Source organism: Acanthaster planci, linkage group LG13 (genome assembly GCF_054643075.1).
Source record: "Acanthaster planci isolate LZ-2023a linkage group LG13, COTS_SCS, whole genome shotgun sequence".
NCBI lineage: Eukaryota > Metazoa > Echinodermata > Asteroidea > Valvatida > Acanthasteridae > Acanthaster > Acanthaster planci.
The window spans coordinates 565,043-584,589 of record NC_141789.1 but is presented as its reverse complement, the minus strand read 5'-3'; the positions used below and the strand labels follow the sequence as shown (position 1 = coordinate 584,589).

Here is a 19,547-nt window from a genome sequence, read left to right as displayed (position 1 = left end):
GAAGGGAGCTGGAGGTTGTAACCGACCGATAGAGGGCGCTATTAGAGTCCACCCATGGGCCGAGTTCGGGCAGCTTGTTCCCGTATGCTCACGAATAGCTCGATTTGTTGTTCGTGGGTCGGCCGGTCGAACGCCGGGAACAAACCGGCTATCGCTGGTAGTTATAGTGACAAGCAACATGCAACATGGTGGCGTCCATGTAGGCTACGTTATTTGAGAGTTAATGTTTGGATGGGCTGAATTCTTTTTTACATAAACAGGAATATTCATTTCTGTGCTGCGGAAAATAATGTACATGTATAAGTGCAAACTTCCCTTTGTCTATGTGTCTTTGGAAGCCATCTCTCTGTAGCTACTTTTTGCAGATGTTCAAAAATCAAAATCTCACGAGTTTTTCCGTGTGTTCCTGTAAAACCCTGACGAGGAGGTGGTGTGTGATCCTGTTTCGAGAACAGTGTTCTTAAGTCGTGTTCCCCCTGTTCGAGCGCGAAAACAAGAAACCCGTGTCAACAGGCCGCCCGAACACGGCCAAATTGACTAAACCCATTGATCTCCATTATATAATGGAGATTAATGATTAAACCACTGTAATCGAAAAAATAAAAGAATTTTCGAGATTTCAGAGGAACTACCAGCTTTGCTTTTTATCAGGGAAACGCTTTCTATGGTAAAACTCTGGTCATTTCAGCCTATTCGGCATTTCAACTAAAAAAAAAACCCATTAATTTCATCAATACTTTCCAGATGAAAAACTGAATGTAAAGTTTTGTGGAGTTTTAAACCTTTTTATCGCTATTTTTGTCTGGAGTTTGTTATTTCTTATAGGCCTCACCATTATTGTTAACAATACAATTAGTTCAGTGTTATTGAATACCTTTTTTGACAATTATCAGATTATCAATAGTTTCCAAGATCACTTAAGTTTAAAAATTCTCCTATCGCTGTTGCAAATTCAACAATTTATTTTATTTGCCTACTGTGCGTAATAAGACTACATTCTATCCGGAGGAGCGGGGCCAAACCCAGATGTGTAAACCTGACAATCAATATTGATTACGAAAACCGGTGGGAACCGGTTGACGGAACTTGATGGGCGTGCTTTCTGCTTCTCAGTTTTGATCCAATCAAATTGCCAAGTGAACAAGGCTGGCGGGGATTTTTTTATTTGACCAATCCCAATTGGCGATTGATCACTCGTCACGACACCTTTTTCGTGCTGTTGCTCAAATAAAGTAGGCCCCGTCATTCTTAAAATGATATAATTTCCAGGCAATCAAGAATTTGACCATTAGTTTATTCTTTAAAATAATATTTTTGTGAACAAGACCAAGATATTGTCTTTAAGAACGCAAAACTTAAAAAGAAAACAGCGGTCATATCTTGTGCGGAGAAATACTTTGTACAAAGGGGCCGTCATTGCATCAACCGCACGCGTCGTCCCGCCGCGCCGAGCGCGAGGCATTAAAGTTTAGCACATTTCGCACGTGTCTCATTACGCCTTTTGAAGTTGGAGGCGAGTAGGTCGCGTGTGCACACCGGCAGCAAACATTCTGCTCACCCACAAACAATTTGTGATTTTCGGTTCGACAGGAAAGTCCAACGGCATTCGTCGAACGCGTCCCTTACATTGCTGGTGCCTTGGAAGCTAGAAGGAATGGACAAAAGGTTTACTTGAGCCTATCCTGGTGGTGCACCTGGGTCCTTGGTCATGTTGGTCTCCAACTCCGTCTCCTTACAACTTCTATTCGGCCTCGTTCGGAGCCACATGTACCGCTCTCCACTCTTGTATGATCCTCAGAGCCAGCTCCGTCGGATTCTTCAGATTTCGAGAGCAAATAAGTAGAATGCCATGGACCTGCAAACTACCATGTTTGCCTCATGGACGTCGTCAAACTTTTGTTGGAACACATGGCCTACATGGCAAGTTTAAATTTTCGAATTTTTTGTGAACATGGTAAACTGGTCGCTTTTGTGAAATTCGCTTTAGAACTGAACTAGGCCCAACATGCAAGTGTGTGTCCCACTGAACATTTTGTGAATTTGTTGTCGAATGATCTGATTGACGTTTTTGGAATGTGCTTTGCAAAGCTGCAAGCTTCAAGAAGGTACCAGAAAAGTCTTCCTGGGTAAGTCTGTACAAAAAGACCAAGACTTCCCGAGGTGAGTGACAAATTTAATCTTTTCCCCGACCCCGTCAAGTCTTTCAACATGAACATAAATATGAACATGAGTAATTGAAGTAGGCCTCGTCCATTTAGTTGGACTTATTTTGCCATAATTATGCCCGCATTTCTCTTACTAACGTCCACAAAACCAGAGTTTGGAATACTACTGTGTATGTAGTTTGGAGTTTTTTGGCACTATTCATGGTTTTCTAGGCTGTTACTTGAAAAGGTCAGTGTCTTTGTGTCGCCAACAACTGCAACTTTAAAATCTCATTCAAGCCATCCTAGTTGGATTCAGAATTTGCATTTGAATGTGATTCCACTTCTTGACCACTGCAGTTTCGTTTGCCGCCTTTTAACCTTAAGAATGTCGTCTGCTGCCTTGCTTGATATGCACACGTGCAGTATAATAGTCCATGATAACTGCAAACGTTCCCCCTCATGTTATATGCCCGGCAAGGGCCAATGAAATTCACTACTTGGAAGCCTATTTTGCATAGTCAGAATAGAAATGTCACGCGCACAGGTGTTGTGGGCGTGATTAAAATTTCCGTTAATACTATTGGTTGAAAGTATGAAAGGACCGCGCGAAGCGGCCAGGTGCAACATACCGTGAGGTTTTACTTCTGACATTACATGTATTCATTGTCACTTTACTGCGCACGGTGACTCCACGTGCCATGGAATTGTAAACGGTTGTGTGACTGTATTTGTCGGCAAAGACTTGTTTGATTTGTCTCCCAATGAGCCAAGGAAACTACCATGTACACGTATTTGTAATTAAACGTGAATCCCTAAACAGTATCTCTCTATAAAGAATTTTACCACACTTCTCAATTCTTCAAGTGTTAAAAGTTCTCTTGAAAATCAAGAGAAGTAATGCGTGGGCAGTCACTTCCCAAAGTGTTGTAAAAGCTCTGGTTTGTAATCCAAAAATAATATAGACATCTAAGTATCGTGCATTGTGTTTCTGCAGACCGATGTGCATTGTGCAACATATAACATTAAAGCTCGGAAATACATGTACACAGGGCCCTATTTACAAGCTGTTGTTTCTTCAGTGTCGGCAGGGATATACATGTATTTGAAATTATGTCATTTTTTTACAGAGAGCATAACATCTTGCATTTTTTATCAGATCAAAATCGAAGAAAATCTTTTGGCCAACTATTACAAAATGTCACTAGATTAACTAGCTGGAGATGGTAGGGAAAGGAAAAACACCCCAATTAACAAATCACATGTGTAAAAGCCTAGGGTCATGTGTGTAAGCAGTCTTAGGGCAATGTATGTTAAAAAATCTCAAGGCCATGATTTATATAACTTTACTAAAATATGACTGAAATTGGATAAAGGCTCACTCCTGTTCACCAATTTACAAACGATTTGTGCTTGGACTTCACATGCAGGACCAGCTGTCATTTCTCGTTCACTTGTACAAAACTTTCCGACTTGTTTCCATGTCCAGATATGCACCATGATGTATCATCAGACAGAACATTTCTTTTCAAACATCTTTGTATCAAAGGCTGATGATTCTCTAGGGCCATGCACAAATTTGATTTTCCTCTCATTCACTATGTCTTGTCATATTTCAGCTTCCATTCTAGAGAGGCTGTTGCATAAAGGATAACTTGTTTCTTTCTGTTTCATCACCACCACTGATCATCATCATGTGAAGCTTTTCTAACATTAATTTTTAGGGCCATAGTTGCAGATATGTATCCCAACACCTAGAACTTCACCGGCTGACATACTACCACATTTCTTTTGTAAATAAATAACTTGTAAATAAAATAAATAAATGTAAAAATATCTTGGGAGCCAAGTGTGCATGACATCACATCTCCAAATTCCAACTTTCATTTGAATACAACTTGCAGATTGAAAAGATATTTGCAGTTTAAAAATAATAAACTGACAGACGTGTTACTTTTTACAAAATAATTTTTCAAAAAATTCAACTACATGTCACGTATGTGAAGTGTTCCACGGCATGCTGTCTCTCGACTCTTAAGGACATGTGTAAAACGTGTTGAAATTCAAATCGGTGTCACTCCACCTGTGACAGAATTAAATACTGCCTTGTATCTGCCTGTGTCAATATGTCTGGTAATTATCACATTTATCATTCAACCTTATTTTCATTAACACTAACAGTCCTCCGTTTTCCGATATTTAATGAGGCTTAGTGTATCACTCCGGTGAATTAAGTGTAACCACATAGCTTTGTAGACTTATGTCTAATTCTGTATGTGTTGTGTAGGTACGTCCTGGTGTGAAGTTTTTATAGGCTTAACCCTACCAGTTCTCAATCCTCCAACTTGGATATGATTTTACATACTCCCTAGGGGGTTAGGCTTATTTGTGTACGTATTCAGTAAGGTCTGTTAAACATGAGAATGTCTATAATCATGGAGGTAGGCCTATTGTATTGTACAGGTGTAGGCCTAGGGGCACAGGCCTATAATGTGTTATACATGTAGTCCTCGGGGCATACAGGATGAATGTAACCAAACGAGCAGGTAGGCATAAAAACATAGGCCCGTTGTGTTTCACAGCTGGCCTGGAGATTCACATGCAGGCCTGATGCAACTTTTTGCAGGTTGACCCAGAGTCGTATATAGGTCCAGTGTAATGAAAAGTTGGGCCTAGATGCATAGGCCTGAAATATATTGCGCAGGTAGGTCTAAAGAAATTACGTATTGTGTGGGTACTGGGTAGGCCTATATGAGCTTGATATATGCTGTTAGGCCTAGAGACATAGGTCTTATATGTATTGTGTGGGTACTGGGTAGGCCTATATGTGATGATATGTGCCCTTAGGCCTAAAGACATACGTCTTATGTGATGTGTGGGTATACTGGGTCGGACTATATGTAATTGATATGTGTCGTTAGGCCTAGAGACATACGTCTTATGTATTGTGTGGGTACTGGGTAGGTCTATATGTGCTTGATATGTGCCGTTAGGCCTAGAGACATAGGTCTTATGTAGTGTGTGGGTATGACTGGGTAGGCCTATATGTGCTTGATATGTGCCGTTAGGCCTAGAGACATAGGTCTTATGTAGTGTGTGGGTACTGGGTCGAATTATATATGCTTCATATATGCCGTTAGGCCTAGAAACATAGGTCTTACGTATTGTGTGAGTACTGGGTAGGCCTATATGAGCTTGATATGTGCCGTTGGGCCTAGAGACATAGGTCTCATGTAGTGTGTGGGTACTGGGTAGGCCTTTATATGCTTGATATGTGCCATAAGGCCTAGAGACAAAGGTCTTATGTAGTGTGTGGGTATACTGGGTAGGCCTATATGTAATTGATATGTGCCGTTAGGCCTAGAGACATAGGTCTTATGTATTGTGTGGGTACTGGGTAGGCCTTTATGTGCTTGATATCATGCCATAAGGCCTAGAGACATAGGTCTTATGTATTGTGTGGGTACTGGGTAGGCCTTTATGTGCTTGATATCATGCCATAAGGCCTAGAGACATAGGTCTTACGTATTGTGTGAGTACTGGGTAGGCCTAGAATGTTGTATGTGTGTCGTCAGTCATATCATCTCAAGACTTTGTACTTGCCCGCTTTCTTTATAAATAATGTATTTCTGGATTTTTGTAATGGTGACGTGGATGGTGGAATTGTGCGGTGAAGAATTCTACGTGATACCCCTCCGACAGTTGAATTTCGTGCTATTGGCACCACATTTTGAACAAAAATTACTTTTCAAGACTTATAACTTGCATAAGAAAAATTTATCAGAGGCAGCTAGTGGTGCACTGAACTAATTCAAGCTCCATTGAAAAGAGTGTAAAATCAACAAAGTTTGGAGCCCCATTGCGGGCAACTGAAGTCCCTGAGGCTTCTCAAACCGTCAAAAAACAATGTGTTGTTTGGTCCTTCGGATTTCATTAAGAGCTTGATATGTGCTGTTAGGCCCAGAGACATAGGTCTTATGTAGTGTGTGGGTATACTGGGTAGGCCTATATGTAATTGATATGTGCCGTTAGGCCTAGAGACACAGGTCTTATGTAGTGTGTGGGTACTGGGTAGGCCTATATGTAATTGATATGTGCCGTTAGGCCTAGAGACATATTGTCATATGTACTGTACTTATACTGGGTAGGCCTATATGTGCTTTATGTGTGCCGTTAGGCCTAGAGACATAGGTCTTATGATGTACAGTGTGGGTATACTGGGTAGGCCTATATGTGCTTGATATGTGCCATTAGGCCTAGAGACATAGTTCTTATGTACAGTGTGGGTATGTGCTTGATATGTCCCGTTAGGCCTAGAGACATAGGTCTTACGTATTGTGTGAGTACTGGGTAGGCCTATATCATTGATATGTGCTGTTAGGCCTAGAGACATAAGTCTTATATAGTGTGTGGGTATTGGGTAGGCCTATATGTAATTGATATGTGCCGTTAGGCCTAGAGACATAGGTCTTATGTAGTGTGTGGGTATACTGGGTAGGCCTATATGTGCTTGACATGTGCCGTTTTAGGCCTAGAGACATAGATCTTATGTACAGTATTGTGTAAGTTGGCCTAGAAGTATGTGCACATAGACCTAGAAGTGGACCTAATTTTGCAGGTAGCCTAGATATAGGGGATCCATGTATTGTGTAGGTAGGCCTAGATGGGTTTACGCCTAATATAGCAGCCAGGTTTGGTTTATGGCCACATGTAAGAAGTTCTGCGTGATTTGTGTCTCGTGTTTTTTGTTGAATAATTAAGGTCATCAGGCTTATCTGATAGGAGTATGATATGTTTCATGTTGCCATGGTTTGGTGATAGCCACCAGTTGAACACAATGATAAATTTTTAAAATAGAAATGTGTGATTTAATTATTTAAAAATTAGGCTTATGAAGTGTTTTTATAACTTCACATTAACTTAAGCACTTCTCTCAAAACTCACAAACTTTGTTTAGCACCTACCAGCTAGTGGTACTTCAAATTTTAACAAAATTTTATTGTTGAAAATTAGTTTACCTTTGGTCCATAACTCATTTACATTTTAGCTGCCCGTGAATGCTACATTGTAGATCTATGAAATGGGGAAATATCTTCTAATGTTTCCTAGCTCGACTAGGATGAATCTTTTTTTTGAGTCCGTTTATTTCCAGCCTTTTACAAGAGATGCCATGGACTGAGAGAAGGCATGGTCTTGAGGATCATCACAGATGGTGCTAAGGAACCGGAGCAGGGAGGAAGACTGACCGAAGACTGATGACCCCACTTCCTCAGTTTGATGTTTCTCATACACAAGGCAAGGCTAAAATAACAAATGAAACCCTTAACTCCAACAAAATTATAAAGAGAATTGATAGGTGCACTGTTGGGCAGGGTTGTCAAGATTCGGAAAAAGATGGGGTCATCCCAATTTGTGTATTCATCTTGCGTGAAATGGGCAATTTAGTCTAAGATACTTCCTGTTCTCCTGAAAGGTAATTGCCACAAAAAAGCATCTACAAAAAGTGCGGTTACCCCTCTAGAAAAGAAACTCTTTGAATGTAACATTTTGATTGTCATGGGCATTGCAAGAGAGAAAGAGAACAAGGTTTAACCAACTTCCATCCCTCTCCTTCCCTGGAAAAAAATTAAGAAAAAGGCCACAAATGTGAAAGACAAAATAAAAGAGGAAAGGGGGTGGCAACTGCCATGAGAAGAACCCACCCTCTACGTTTGCTGGTTGATCATACTGCCCCTTGCAAGTGCTTGCTGTCCACACCCTCCCAAACTATATGCCCCCTTCCTGGCATTGCCAGGGATTCGGATTATTGATAATTCTGTTCCATTTTGTTTTAATGCTTCAGCTGAGATGCAACTTTGAACTACACCTAGGAGACTTGAAGGATGACCATCATTGACTTATGCCAAGGAACTGATAGTAAGGAGGAAGAACAACACGTGACTGATGACCCTGCTCGCTTTGCCTGGCCACTGCAGCTTCCTGAGGTAAGCTTATTTTATGTTCTAAATCCAGCTAAGGAGCTCAAGGGGGTTAGTCACCCCAAAGTTTTGTCTACCCCCTCCCCCAAAATAATGTAGGGAGGTTTTTTTTTTACCCCCAAAGTGAAAGAGCAGTTGCGAGAGTTAAAGGTGACATCACATGCAAAGGGTCTAACCCCCCCAGAAAAAAAATTGCTCAAGAACCACATCTGTCTAAATCCAAGTAACTGCAAAGACAGTTGATGGAAGAAGAAATTATTACCCTAAAAACGTAAACCAGAGAGAAGCAAATCATACAATTAATGAATCAAGGGTTTTAGAAAAGGAAGATTGTGCCAAAAGTAAAATACAGTTAAACAGATTCTAAAAACGGGTAAGAGGCATGCATCCCCTTTGACAATAATGGAAAATGCCACAAACTAAAACATCAAATACTTTTGAAGCATTACTGACAAACCAAAATTTACAACTAAGAATATCACCCCCAAAGTAAAGAAGAGTAGTCATTAATCTTTTTAATCTTGATTTTCCATTTTGTTTTTGTTTTTTTTCCATGCTACATGTACAGATGGAGACTACACCTTCCAAACATTTGATCCAACTCAACTTATGGGCGGTTAGGTCAACAAGAAGCATAAACTCAATGCAAGGTACAAACTGCATAGCCTTGTTTCTCCTGTTTGTCTGTTCAACTTGTTTGGCTGTAGGTTTTCCCATGGTATATATGGTCCTGTCAGTTCTTGCAAGAATAGACTCTAAAAGGCATAACCCCAAAATACTATAGTAATGCAGGTGACTGTACAAGTTATTTATTCCACTTATCTACACCTGAGCCTTTTACCAAAATGGGTATTGATGAAAGTAATTAAACAAAAGGAAGAAACCTGCCACATTGACGTAATGTTTCACCATTTAGCTTTTTCATTACCTTTCATAGATGGTAAAAAGGATTTGATGTCTGATGTGCCTTGTTTTAAACGGAACCAGGCACAGAATCAAAAACTTAGGAGCAAAAAAGATTGTGCTTGTGAATCGATTGCTCTTTACCATGTTGAAGGAACCAGAAGTACTTCAGGCTTCCCTGGATTTTCTGAGCTTTCCCATCGAACATTTACAGAAGTTCTTAATTTTTTTTCTCACAGATTAAATACAGTGTAGCCCTTGCTGTATACAGACTGAGGACCGAGATGGGTATGGCTAAAGTGAGCAGTAGTTGATCCAGATGGAGGACACATGAGATGACACTCCTTTTCAAGTGTCTAAAGTAATAATTATCTTGATTGGATTTTTCAAAATCTGCAAGCACTAAGTTATTGATTGCTTTGAAAAGAAGAGTTTCCTGTGCATCTCTGTCCATATTTCTCATCATTTGTGGGGAGTCGTACTGTTATCTTTCTTTGTTTTAACAAGCAATGTCATCTCAGATTTCTAAGGTCTGTATGAGGAATTAAACGATTTAAGATATCAAGAACGGTCATTTAATTAACTTAATAAGTTTCCTTTGCCAGGAAAATTTCCGGTAGTATTAATTGTGAAGTAATTCATGACCATGTTTTTTGCCAGCCATTTTTCCCCTGAAATTAAAATGGCACATAATAGTCAACCTTTTAAAGGAAATATAGAGGAATTTAGACATTAGAAACATTTTCAAAATCCTGGTTCACTCAAAAGATAAATAAGCCCCTGTCAGGGTATTTGACGTAACAATGTCTTTTAACACTCTCTTTTTCAACTCTTCGTTGTCAGTGGATTTTGACCAAAAATTCCTTTAAATTCTTTAGGAAGGGACTGCAATGAACGTGATGTTTTCATATTTTAATTCAGCCTGGTGTAAAATGTCCCAAAAAATTGAATGCCATAATTGAATTGGGCATCCATAGTTTTTATCCTGATGCTCGCTTCCACACTGTGCTTCTCCTTTGTGTCGTTTCACCTGCATGCATTGTAAGTTTTCACAGTTTATTTTCACCGTTCTGTATTGTTTATTTGCATGGTTTTTAGCTGCCGCTTTTGCACTTTTTGTTCACAGCACCGGCATTCCACAACAGGAGAATCATAGCTTGTTGGTTGTGAGCATTTAAGTGGAAAACCGTTTCACCTTTCTGGACATGTTGGCCTTTTAGAAAATTAAAGAAAAAATGAATTCATCACGTGACTTGCAACCAAATTGATAATAAACAGCCTAGGATATTTTGAAAAGCAAAGATTTTTTTCCCTTTCTCCCTACCCCTGACCTGATCCCCTTACTCCAGTCCAACAGTTCCTTTTCTCCAATAAAATTGTCAGAAATGATAAAATAGAGCCTGGTGTGTTATACATGTATTGACATTTCTTTTCTGAACTAAAACTCCAGTTGGATGAAAACATCTGTTAAAAAGCAAAAAAAAAAAGATTTAGCATTCCATAAAGCTACTCCAAAACTAGATTAAAATCTTATTGCAAATAAACTTTCTTGGTGGTGAGACAGGTTAGCAGCCAATTCCTTCCCATGTCACAAAGGGTTTTTCCTTCAAACAAGTCTTATTAATGGTAGTCAAATCTAATGTTTTCAATAAATATATTGTACGGCAAAGAACAAAATAGACTCAAAGAGATTCCTGTAATCCAATTTTTAACATTTCTTTTGTCATTTAAATAGAACAGGAAAAATCGCGAACAAAGCTCTATTCAACATGTTTTTTGTTCTATACAAAATAACCAAGTATAGCAATAATCGCATGACTGAATATCAACTGTACAAGTGACTTTCTTAATTATATTGATAAAGAATTGACTTTATAAATATTTAATACAAGTAGGAAAGTGACTTAAAATAAAGTGCCTGTTGATTCTTTCATTTTGACACATTTTTTTCTACTTCACTGATATGACTGATATGCAGGCATGGTTCTAATATCGATAAGGGGCCAGGGAAAGAAGTACAGTCGGTCCAGAGACAGCATTCCCTAGGGGGGAAAAAGTCTTGCATGTTTTGTAAGACTTTGAACAACTACAGAATAGTGCAGCATTTTTTCAAACAGTTTCAATTGCAGATGTTCAAAACTTGGTTTGCAAAAAGGAATTTTGAAAAAGAACTGGTACATTGAAAAGCTTATATTATGCAGTAAAGCAAATTTAAGGCCAGTGTTTAATCTAGCCACCTGTCCTGAGGAAAGGCAAACACGATCCCGCAGATTTTGCTTGACCCCCATTTATTTCATAAATCTTTATTGCTGGTCAGTAAATCTGTATCGTTCCCTCTAAAGCACTGGGTATGAGGTAGCATCGAGAGGTATTAGTTTAAAACCTTTTGCTGGGAGTGTACAAGTAATGTTGCCTTGGAAAGAACAGACAGATGAAAATCCTCTCTATATGATCCTGGAATGTTTCAAATGGAAGATTTTATCACAGAGAGTATCTATTGTAAGATGCTTTTACAGTTGGTTGTTTTATTTTTTGCAGAAACTGTGAACTGAATGCACTAAATTAGTTTGTTTTCTACAAAGTACTGAAAATAATACACCATGCGCACATTTAAAATTGCTAGTGATATTTCATAAAGTTTACACAGGTGAGATGGCCTTTTACCCTTGCAACAATTGTGAATAAAAGACATATCAAAATCCAAAGGCACTTTGTTTCCAGCACTTCTTAACTCTGACTTCAACTTGGAATCTGTTTATGAATATAAACTCTTATATTAAAGACATAAATTGGTACTTGAAATACATAACGTTTTTTAACTTTATGCAAAAAGACTTTAAAATATACCTAAATACAAAACAGGATTATGAAAAGTAACAAAGATTATTTTGAAAAGTAAGTTGAGATTTTGAGTCCAACACTTATTACTTAAGAGTAACCTTTCAGACTATAAACATGAGTGAAACCATTACACTGGATATTAGCACCAGGTGAACCTAATCCTTTTTTTTTAAAGAGTAATGCCTGATCAAGATTCTGGTTTAGAAATTGTCAGGCTATACAACCAGCAGCACCAACACACTTCTATGAAAACTTGATGTCTGAAAATATGATTTTAGATGATTTAATTCTGAATATAAAACTGACAAACCTTGCTCTGAATTTCAGCGACTGCTTTGTTGTAGCTGAAGGTTCACTAAGGCCTAATTTCATGGCGCTGCTTACCGCCTAATTCCATGCTTACGATCTCCATTCTGCGCTAACCTTTTAAGCATGGGATCCTTAGTTAAGAGATGTACGCATGCGAACAAGCCCAAATTACTCTCTAACCCATGAAATACATTCGCTGTAAGCACAGAATTCTCTACTATGGTAAGCGCCGACTTTCGCTTGCGGTAAGCTGCACTGTGAAATTGGGCCCTGGTTATGTCCAACTCCAGCAGTTTCATACAGGTACAGCCATGTCTCAAAGAGAGCATGTCTGTTCTTGGCATTGGCCAGGATATTTGTAACTGGTGAAAATCTTAACAAGGTGCCCTTAGATTTCAAGATTATTTCTGCATCTTTCTAACATGGCATGGAGGACCACTCGCTGGAGTAAATCAATACTACTTGTAGATAAACAACACTTGGAATAGGTTGGCCTACTCTTTTGAAAACCAAATGGATTCATAGACTGGCCTGGACATGGCAAGTTGACTGCAAAAGTAAGAGCTTTCTTTTCTTTCATCTGCTACTTGGTCTTAGATGGTCGACTTGAGCCATGAGCCTGCGAAATGTACATACAAAAAACACACTGCACCAAAGTGACCTCATGTCTTTGGTTAAAGTTTATTGACGCTAAGGGTTACAGGGGTGTGAGTGGCCACTCAAAATTGAAGCTGAAAAGAGCTAACAAAAAGCTGAAATGTAAAAAGTTCTCTTACTTTTGTACAGAACAGGTGCACAAAAAGCTGAAAATCAGGGTCAGCATCTTAACAAAAAGTGACATCAGCTAAAAAGCTGAATTCTCATACCCCTGGGGTTAACAAGTTTGCTAACCACAACTGGTTCTTTCTCTATTGTAAGCTTCATCTCTGGCCTGAAAACAATTTTAAGCATCTGTGTCTGGACCAAATGAAAACTCATCTTTGGTTTCGACTGTGCAGTCACTGTACACCGAGTAATAATTTCCTAAATCAGGGACCTGCTGTCATTTAGTACCATACTGGATATGACACTATGTTTTAATCAACCAGTGACAGTAAATAAACACTGCTTTCAAGATGTACTTTGCATCAGGGAGATCTTAATTTTTAATTACAGGTTTTACCTTTATCTGACCCATATTAATAAATACTTTATACTCAGTACTTGTGAAAAAAAATTCACAAGCTTACTCAGAAGGGACTTGAACCCACAACCTCCTGCTTACTAGTGCAGACGTCTTAAACATTCAACCACTGAGACCCTCTTAAGTAAGCTTGTGAAGTTTTTTGCAAGCACCGAGTATACAGTGTTTATAAATACACAAGTCAGGTAAAGGCTAAACCTGTTATCAAAAATTAAATAAGCACTGCTCTTTCCGTTGCAAAATGGTATAGCATAGAAAGCTTATATTCGTTTGAATTTTTTTACACTAGAATAATCAAATAAACAATTCAATGAACAAAAGTTGTTGACTCTTTTTTGGGAAAACATACCTTTTTTTTGCGCAGCGGTTCTTCACTGTTGATCTCTACTTCCTCAAGATCTCGATCGATGCCATTTATGTCAGTGCTTGGGCCAGATCGTCTAGGGATCAGGGGTTCCTTTATCTCAAATACATTGACAATTTCCTGTAATCATTAGTAAAAAAAAGCATTAATAACACGGTACAGCGAAACCAGGTAAAGCTGGATCAAAAATCATTGAAATTTTGAGCTTTTACAAAAAATTAGCTAAATTTCAAACAATACCTTGACCCTAACCCTCCCACCTACTTTGGCCAGAAACCCTTCCAAACGCATCATATGGCATCATTTGTCAAAGTGGCTTGCCTGCCCAGTGTCACAAGATCCAACAGCTCAACTCTTATTAAAGCCAAACAGCCTTGGGCAAGTTAGATCAAAGACCGCTAGTTAACTAGTGGTTGGTTTGTGACGTACCTAGCGCATGTGCAGTGAAGTTGAAGTGCAAGCGACCCCAGTCAACTGTTGTCACGCAGGGGAGAAAAGGTGGCCGCAGGAAGGGCAAAATAGCAAAACTTAAAGTGAAAATGGTCGTTTACTTGTGACATACTGTTTTTCCAGCATTTTTCTCATAACTGGTCCTCTCTGCACTGTGTTATTAAAAACTGTTTATGATGGTAACCAAGAATGCGACCAACCTTGATAGGCTAGTCACAAATAGTTGACTAGTCCAACCACTGTCAAGTAGCGTGAGTTTGATGAGATAAGTTGAATTTTGGTTACTTAGGGTCTTTGATTGAACTTGCCCTTTGCCAGTCACCAAAAGATTCAACAGAGGGCATTGTTCAATGGAACTTCCTCTCATAGTTTCAACATGGCCAGTTTGTTTGGCTGCTGTTGCTTGCCAAGTACATCAAAGTGCGTCAGACTTTACCTGGTGCACTGTGCTGCATCTGGCAGGGTTGGGGTTAAAGGGTGAAATTCCCTCAATTTAATGCAAACCCTGCCTGTTCAGTCCGTCAGTACAGTTTAACTACATTCTGTTCTGGTTTCTGTTCCTGGCATGGTTAGAATGCATCCATACCAAAAACCGAAATCAATGTGTGACCCCCTAAATTATTCTGTAATCTTTCCCGATACATACCTTCCATTGTTGCATATCCAGTGAGATCATGACTTGTTTTCGATCCACTTGTTCATTTGTCTGCCCCTCAACGTAAGGTGTTGTGGGAATAATGATTGGTAACCTGTCATCATCTAATCTAACCTCTGCATGGCCATCCTAAACCAAAAATACCATTAAAAAGAAACACGTTGCCATGAAGCACACTTACTATTAATAAACATAAAGGTGAAGTCACAATCACACTAGATACTTTTCACAGACCTGTACCAGTGTAATGAACTTAACAGGAGGAATAAAGTGACTTTTTCAGAATATTTCATAAATTCATCAGAAAATTGTACAGAATATTTTTTTATTTTCTTCTCCGAGACACCTGAAAAAACAACCTGTACATTGCACTGCATTAATATGTATAGAGATTCATTTTTCAAATAATACAACAGCTGTGCTGTACCTGTGACTTTCAATATTTTAGTGGCAAAAATCTGGGTCACATTTTGATTACTATTTTTAATTTCGGGATTCGTCTTACCTTTACCAAGAAGGAAAGATGGAATATGTTCTCTACTGTTTCACTGAAGGAGTGAGGGTTGATCACGAACTCAAATAAGGACACCGGTTCAACTGAGTTAAGAAAAAATAAAAACGGATATAAAACAAAACCAATGCAAAAACTGACAAGTAGGGCTAAGTCAATTCGAATAATACACTATTCGAATATTCGACCTTAAATTCGATCAAATATCCAAATATTCGGTCTTACTGACTGCCAGACTGTTGATGATTAAAACCAGATACAAAATTAGTAGCAATAATGCACAATTGTACATTATAATCACTATAATAGCTTCTCACATCTAGGAGTATCTCCAGCCATGATTTAGCAAGATTTAAGAGACAAAAAATTCCTTTTGCCCAGTTGAAATTTTTATTCTTTTCAAATTTTTTAATGAATAATTTACTTTTTGAATCATAAGATTTCTGTCACTGTTCACTTGAATCTGCTTGAAACAAGCCTCCACCGTGCAATTTTTCTGACCATGATTTGCATGATCAAAAAGAGGGGAAAAAATTACCTTCGGACTGATCTTCCTGGTCAAAGTTAGTGACTTGATGAAGAATTCCCAGCATTCTCTCTACTTCCTCCGTAGTGACCTCCTGATGACTTTTACCCATGGACTGAACCTGATGAAGAAAGAAAACATCAGTGAATCATTTGGAACATAAGCCAGAGAAAGCCAAAAATGGAACCCACAATAAAATGAGTCACATGCTGTCAGAGTCACTTTCGAGATAAAGCACAAAAATCCTCAACATTGAAAATCTTAGAACCCTCAAAATGTTTACCCAGATGTCAATTTTCATCAGGTCACCAAACTGGTATATACAGAGAGCCCAGGTTGGTCTTTCCACTGCAAACTAAAACGAAATGCTTAAACATGACCTGAAGACTCATTCTGTTGGATCTGGTCACAAATGTCAGATTTTAGACAAAGACTTATAAAGTTATACCCATTCTGTAGAAAACCCATTTTCTGATAAAAGGGATAGGAGGGAGGTGCTTTGCCTGGTTGGCAGGATGCTCAAAGGTGATGACACCTTCTAAGACAGCAGACTCAGCCATTATCTTTGAGAAGAGACTGATATACATTGGAAATACTTTTTTGCTTTCAGATGAAGTATCAACCACTGCCAAGCTCTTCATAAATTTTGACAAGTTCAAATATGAAGCAAATCAGCTCTGTCAGTAATCAACATAACTTCAGATCATATTAAAGTTTTAACCTGTTTAGGAACAACTGCGGGACCACTGTCTTTCTCCTTCTGTCGAGCAGCACTTTGTTTTCTCGTCTTGACTGGGGCCTCGCCTCTTTCAAAAGATCCAAGCCTGGCACCACAAAAACAAAATATAACCCCTATTTGCTTCTGAATAAAGAGCAATTAATTTCCTCACAATTCCATACACTGAAATTTAGAGACTCTGCGACAAAGTTTCACATGAATCAAAGAAGATATTAAATTTATGACAAGACAATACTGTGCAGTGTAGTGACACCATCACTGACCAAATGATGGTTTATTGTAACTTACATAAAATGGAATGCTGGGGCTCGTCTGAAACACGATTTGGCTGCCCGTCCTAATTTACTCCATCCCTCCTTTGGAAATGGCACATTCCTCCTTTCACCTTCCTCATTACGTATTCGTCTGTCACCCATAAAAGTAATCTAAACACAAAACAAATATCTGATGGATTAAATGACCCCATTAGGCATGGCCTCTTAAAAGGCAGTTACAGAGGAATAAAAGGTAAGAGAGAACAGGGGATCTATGGGTTCTATCCATGAACAAGAGAGGGCGCTACATCCTCTGGTTTGAGTCTGAATTATTTGGCCATGGGCCATATCTATGGAAAATGAATGCAGGCATTGGCCACGTGCTTCCTCAGGCTTATATTTCATTCCATAACCAAGCAATACACTGATCCATTAAGCCCCACTCCGTAGCCTTTTAACCAATCACTGCTATGACTTATGTCTGACAAGCATGGCACAGGAGAAAAGCATGTGTTTATTGACATGTACAGTGGGCGGGGCTGACTGGATTGGTTTATTCATGCAGGGTCTCTGCTGACGATACTTGCACTTCAACAGTTTGTGTGTTCTGCACCATTGCCTCATCGCTCTGTGTAATTGGTTGATTCTGCAAGAAATCTCCAACATTTTTCAAATAATTTTCACAACTGTCCATAAGAAAGAAATGGCAATTGGCTGAGTGCAAAACGATCGACAAATCATGGAGTAAGATCTACTGATTACACAAAGATCAACCAATCACTCCCAACACGTGTACCATTTCATGTACAGTGTGCTGTCATACACACACATGTATACATGGAGAGTCGTAAATCTTACCAGCTTTTCAGCAAACTCTGATGGGTCAAATGTGTGGAAATCTGAGTGCAGTTTCTGGGCTTGTTCATGACCAAGTGATGACACGAGCACCATGAGTTGAGAATCTAACGCTGCCTCCCTGGAACATTTGCTTTTTGTTACTGAAAAAGAGATTTTATGTACCTGTAAGTTGATTTAAAATAATCCTATCCTGCCACATTACATCACTGATTGAAACCTGATCCTAGAAGAATTCAAGACTTCAAAATCAATAACCCAACAAAATTATTAGCACAGCTCACACTTCTGAATTATTGCATATGGCATTTCAAAAATAGACATTCGTTTGGGATACGTTGGCAATGGTTAGTTGAATTTACTGCACTGAAAATGTGATTTTAAACAGAAGTTTTCTTTTACCACATAAACAATTAATGTATATTAGTCTTCTCAAAACAGTCATCACCCTGGACTTTCAATTTACAATGCACAATCTCTTTTAGTACTGCACATATACGTACATGTAAATGCTTAGCTCTTTACAAAAGAACAAAGCATTTTTCCTACCTCTACGAAGTAAGAGCTTCAAAAGTCCAAGAAAAATTGAGTATGGAGCAAGTTTACGAATTAAATTGAGAACACAAAGAAGGAAATGTGAAAACACCTTGAGTAAACAGCGTGTCTGCTCTGTCAAGTGTGTTCTTCAACCCATCTGACTCAGGCTGGATCAAATCCTGTCGATTTCCTAATGTGGAGAAACGAAAATACTCTGTAAGATTTAGTCTATGCAACTTCAGAGCAATTGTGTATTTAGGGACCCTGTTCCTATCCATCTTGAGCCGAAGAACCCTCTCGTCAGTTGAAAAGAGCCATGCTGGTCAGGAGTGTTCGTTTTGTTGGTAGCCACGCACACACAATGTGTGCATCTCGTAATTGTTTGGGAACCAGTGAAGTTCAGTCCCTACCTAAGGAGCCTCCGTTGCTAAGAAAATCCTCTCTTGGTCCAGCTTGGGGACCATTACAGAACAACCAAAATGCATTTTAAGTTTTGGACCCACCTAGGCTAATGATGGTGACCTCATGTTGAACAGCTGCAGGGTTAATTTTGTGGTAAGATGACCAGGTTTAGATTTTTAAAGGCAATTATGGGGTAAAAAATTGTCAATGCTGATACACATGTAACACATGCAGGAATAACTTTCACATGGTTGGTTATCTGTCAAAGTCAGTAAATTTACATGAATTAATTTAAAAATCAAGTGTGATGTCTCATGTCATTCTGTAACTGAGGAAGGTTCCAAAAATGTCAGAAGAATGGGGAAAAGGACGGAGGTCGAGTGGCAAAGTTGCACAGGCATGACTGCATTGCATCCACCATGCCTCCACCAAGCCCCATCATGCGTGCATGCCTACTAAGTACTGTCATGGGGCCCAGGACCTGACTACCGCCCAATTCAGCCCTACTCGTATCACTATCAGTCCTGGCCCTGCTGATAAACTGCATGAAACACGTAATTAAGGCCCTACTCTGCGTTTCTGCAATCAGGTTTCGATAATCTTGTCTCAGCTGTCGTCTTTTCTCATGATTGTCTGCTTCCGAATGGGTACTTGACGAACTCGCCATTTTGCTCCCCTCTCTTCATCAGCGTTTTCTTCTCCAGACAGCTCAGAGGGGCAAATTAACAAGATTGCGTACAAATATAATGCAGACTACGCTGAGTAGATTATTTATCTCAGCGCGCGATGTACATGTACAGTGTATATTGTATGGTGTATGTGTGTTCAGTAAAATACACGTTTTCTCCATTAGCTAGCTTCGCGCATTATAGATTATGTCAACACTGAATGTTATT

General features: G+C 39.1%; 1 protein-coding gene and 1 long non-coding RNA gene across 2 annotated transcripts; one reads left to right on the top strand and one right to left on the bottom strand.

Annotated features, from left to right (window-relative positions):
* The first annotated feature begins 1,487 nt into the window (after positions 1-1,487).
* Positions 1,488-10,423, top strand: LOC110979904 (uncharacterized). Its single transcript, XR_015427540.1, has 5 exons — positions 1,488-4,690; positions 7,297-7,439; positions 7,987-8,128; positions 8,691-8,772; positions 9,265-10,423. It is a non-coding gene; the product is annotated as an uncharacterized LOC110979904 (long non-coding RNA).
* A 299-nt stretch (positions 10,424-10,722) lies between these two features.
* LOC110979903 (non-structural maintenance of chromosomes element 4 homolog A-like) lies at positions 10,723-19,507 on the bottom strand. Its single transcript, XM_022236060.2, has 10 exons — positions 19,222-19,507; positions 18,359-18,439; positions 17,716-17,855; positions 16,892-17,028; positions 16,586-16,688; positions 15,877-15,985; positions 15,333-15,424; positions 14,819-14,956; positions 13,708-13,842; positions 10,723-12,794 (listed from the first exon to the last, which is right to left on the bottom strand). Exons 1-10 carry the CDS (start codon positions 19,316-19,318, stop codon positions 12,759-12,761), a joined length of 1,068 nt encoding a protein of 355 aa, XP_022091752.2. The 5' UTR covers positions 19,319-19,507; the 3' UTR covers positions 10,723-12,758.
* Between the last annotated feature and the right edge of the window lie 40 nt (positions 19,508-19,547).

What these genes read in the sequence shown, in the direction of transcription:
- LOC110979903 (XM_022236060.2), bottom strand. Translation starts at nt 19,318, where the DNA reads ATGGCGAGTTCGTCAAGTACCCATTCGGAAGCAGACAATCATGAGAAA. An exon ending in CCAGGAAGATCAGTCCGAAG is followed by an intron (nt 15,425 to 15,876) that starts GTAATTTTTTCC and finishes TTCTTAACTCAG; the next exon opens with TTGAACCGGTGTCCTTATTT. An exon ending in AACCGCTGCGCAAAAAAAAG is followed by an intron (nt 12,795 to 13,707) that starts GTATGTTTTCCC and finishes TACATTTCGCAG; the next exon opens with GCTCATGGCTCAAGTCGACC.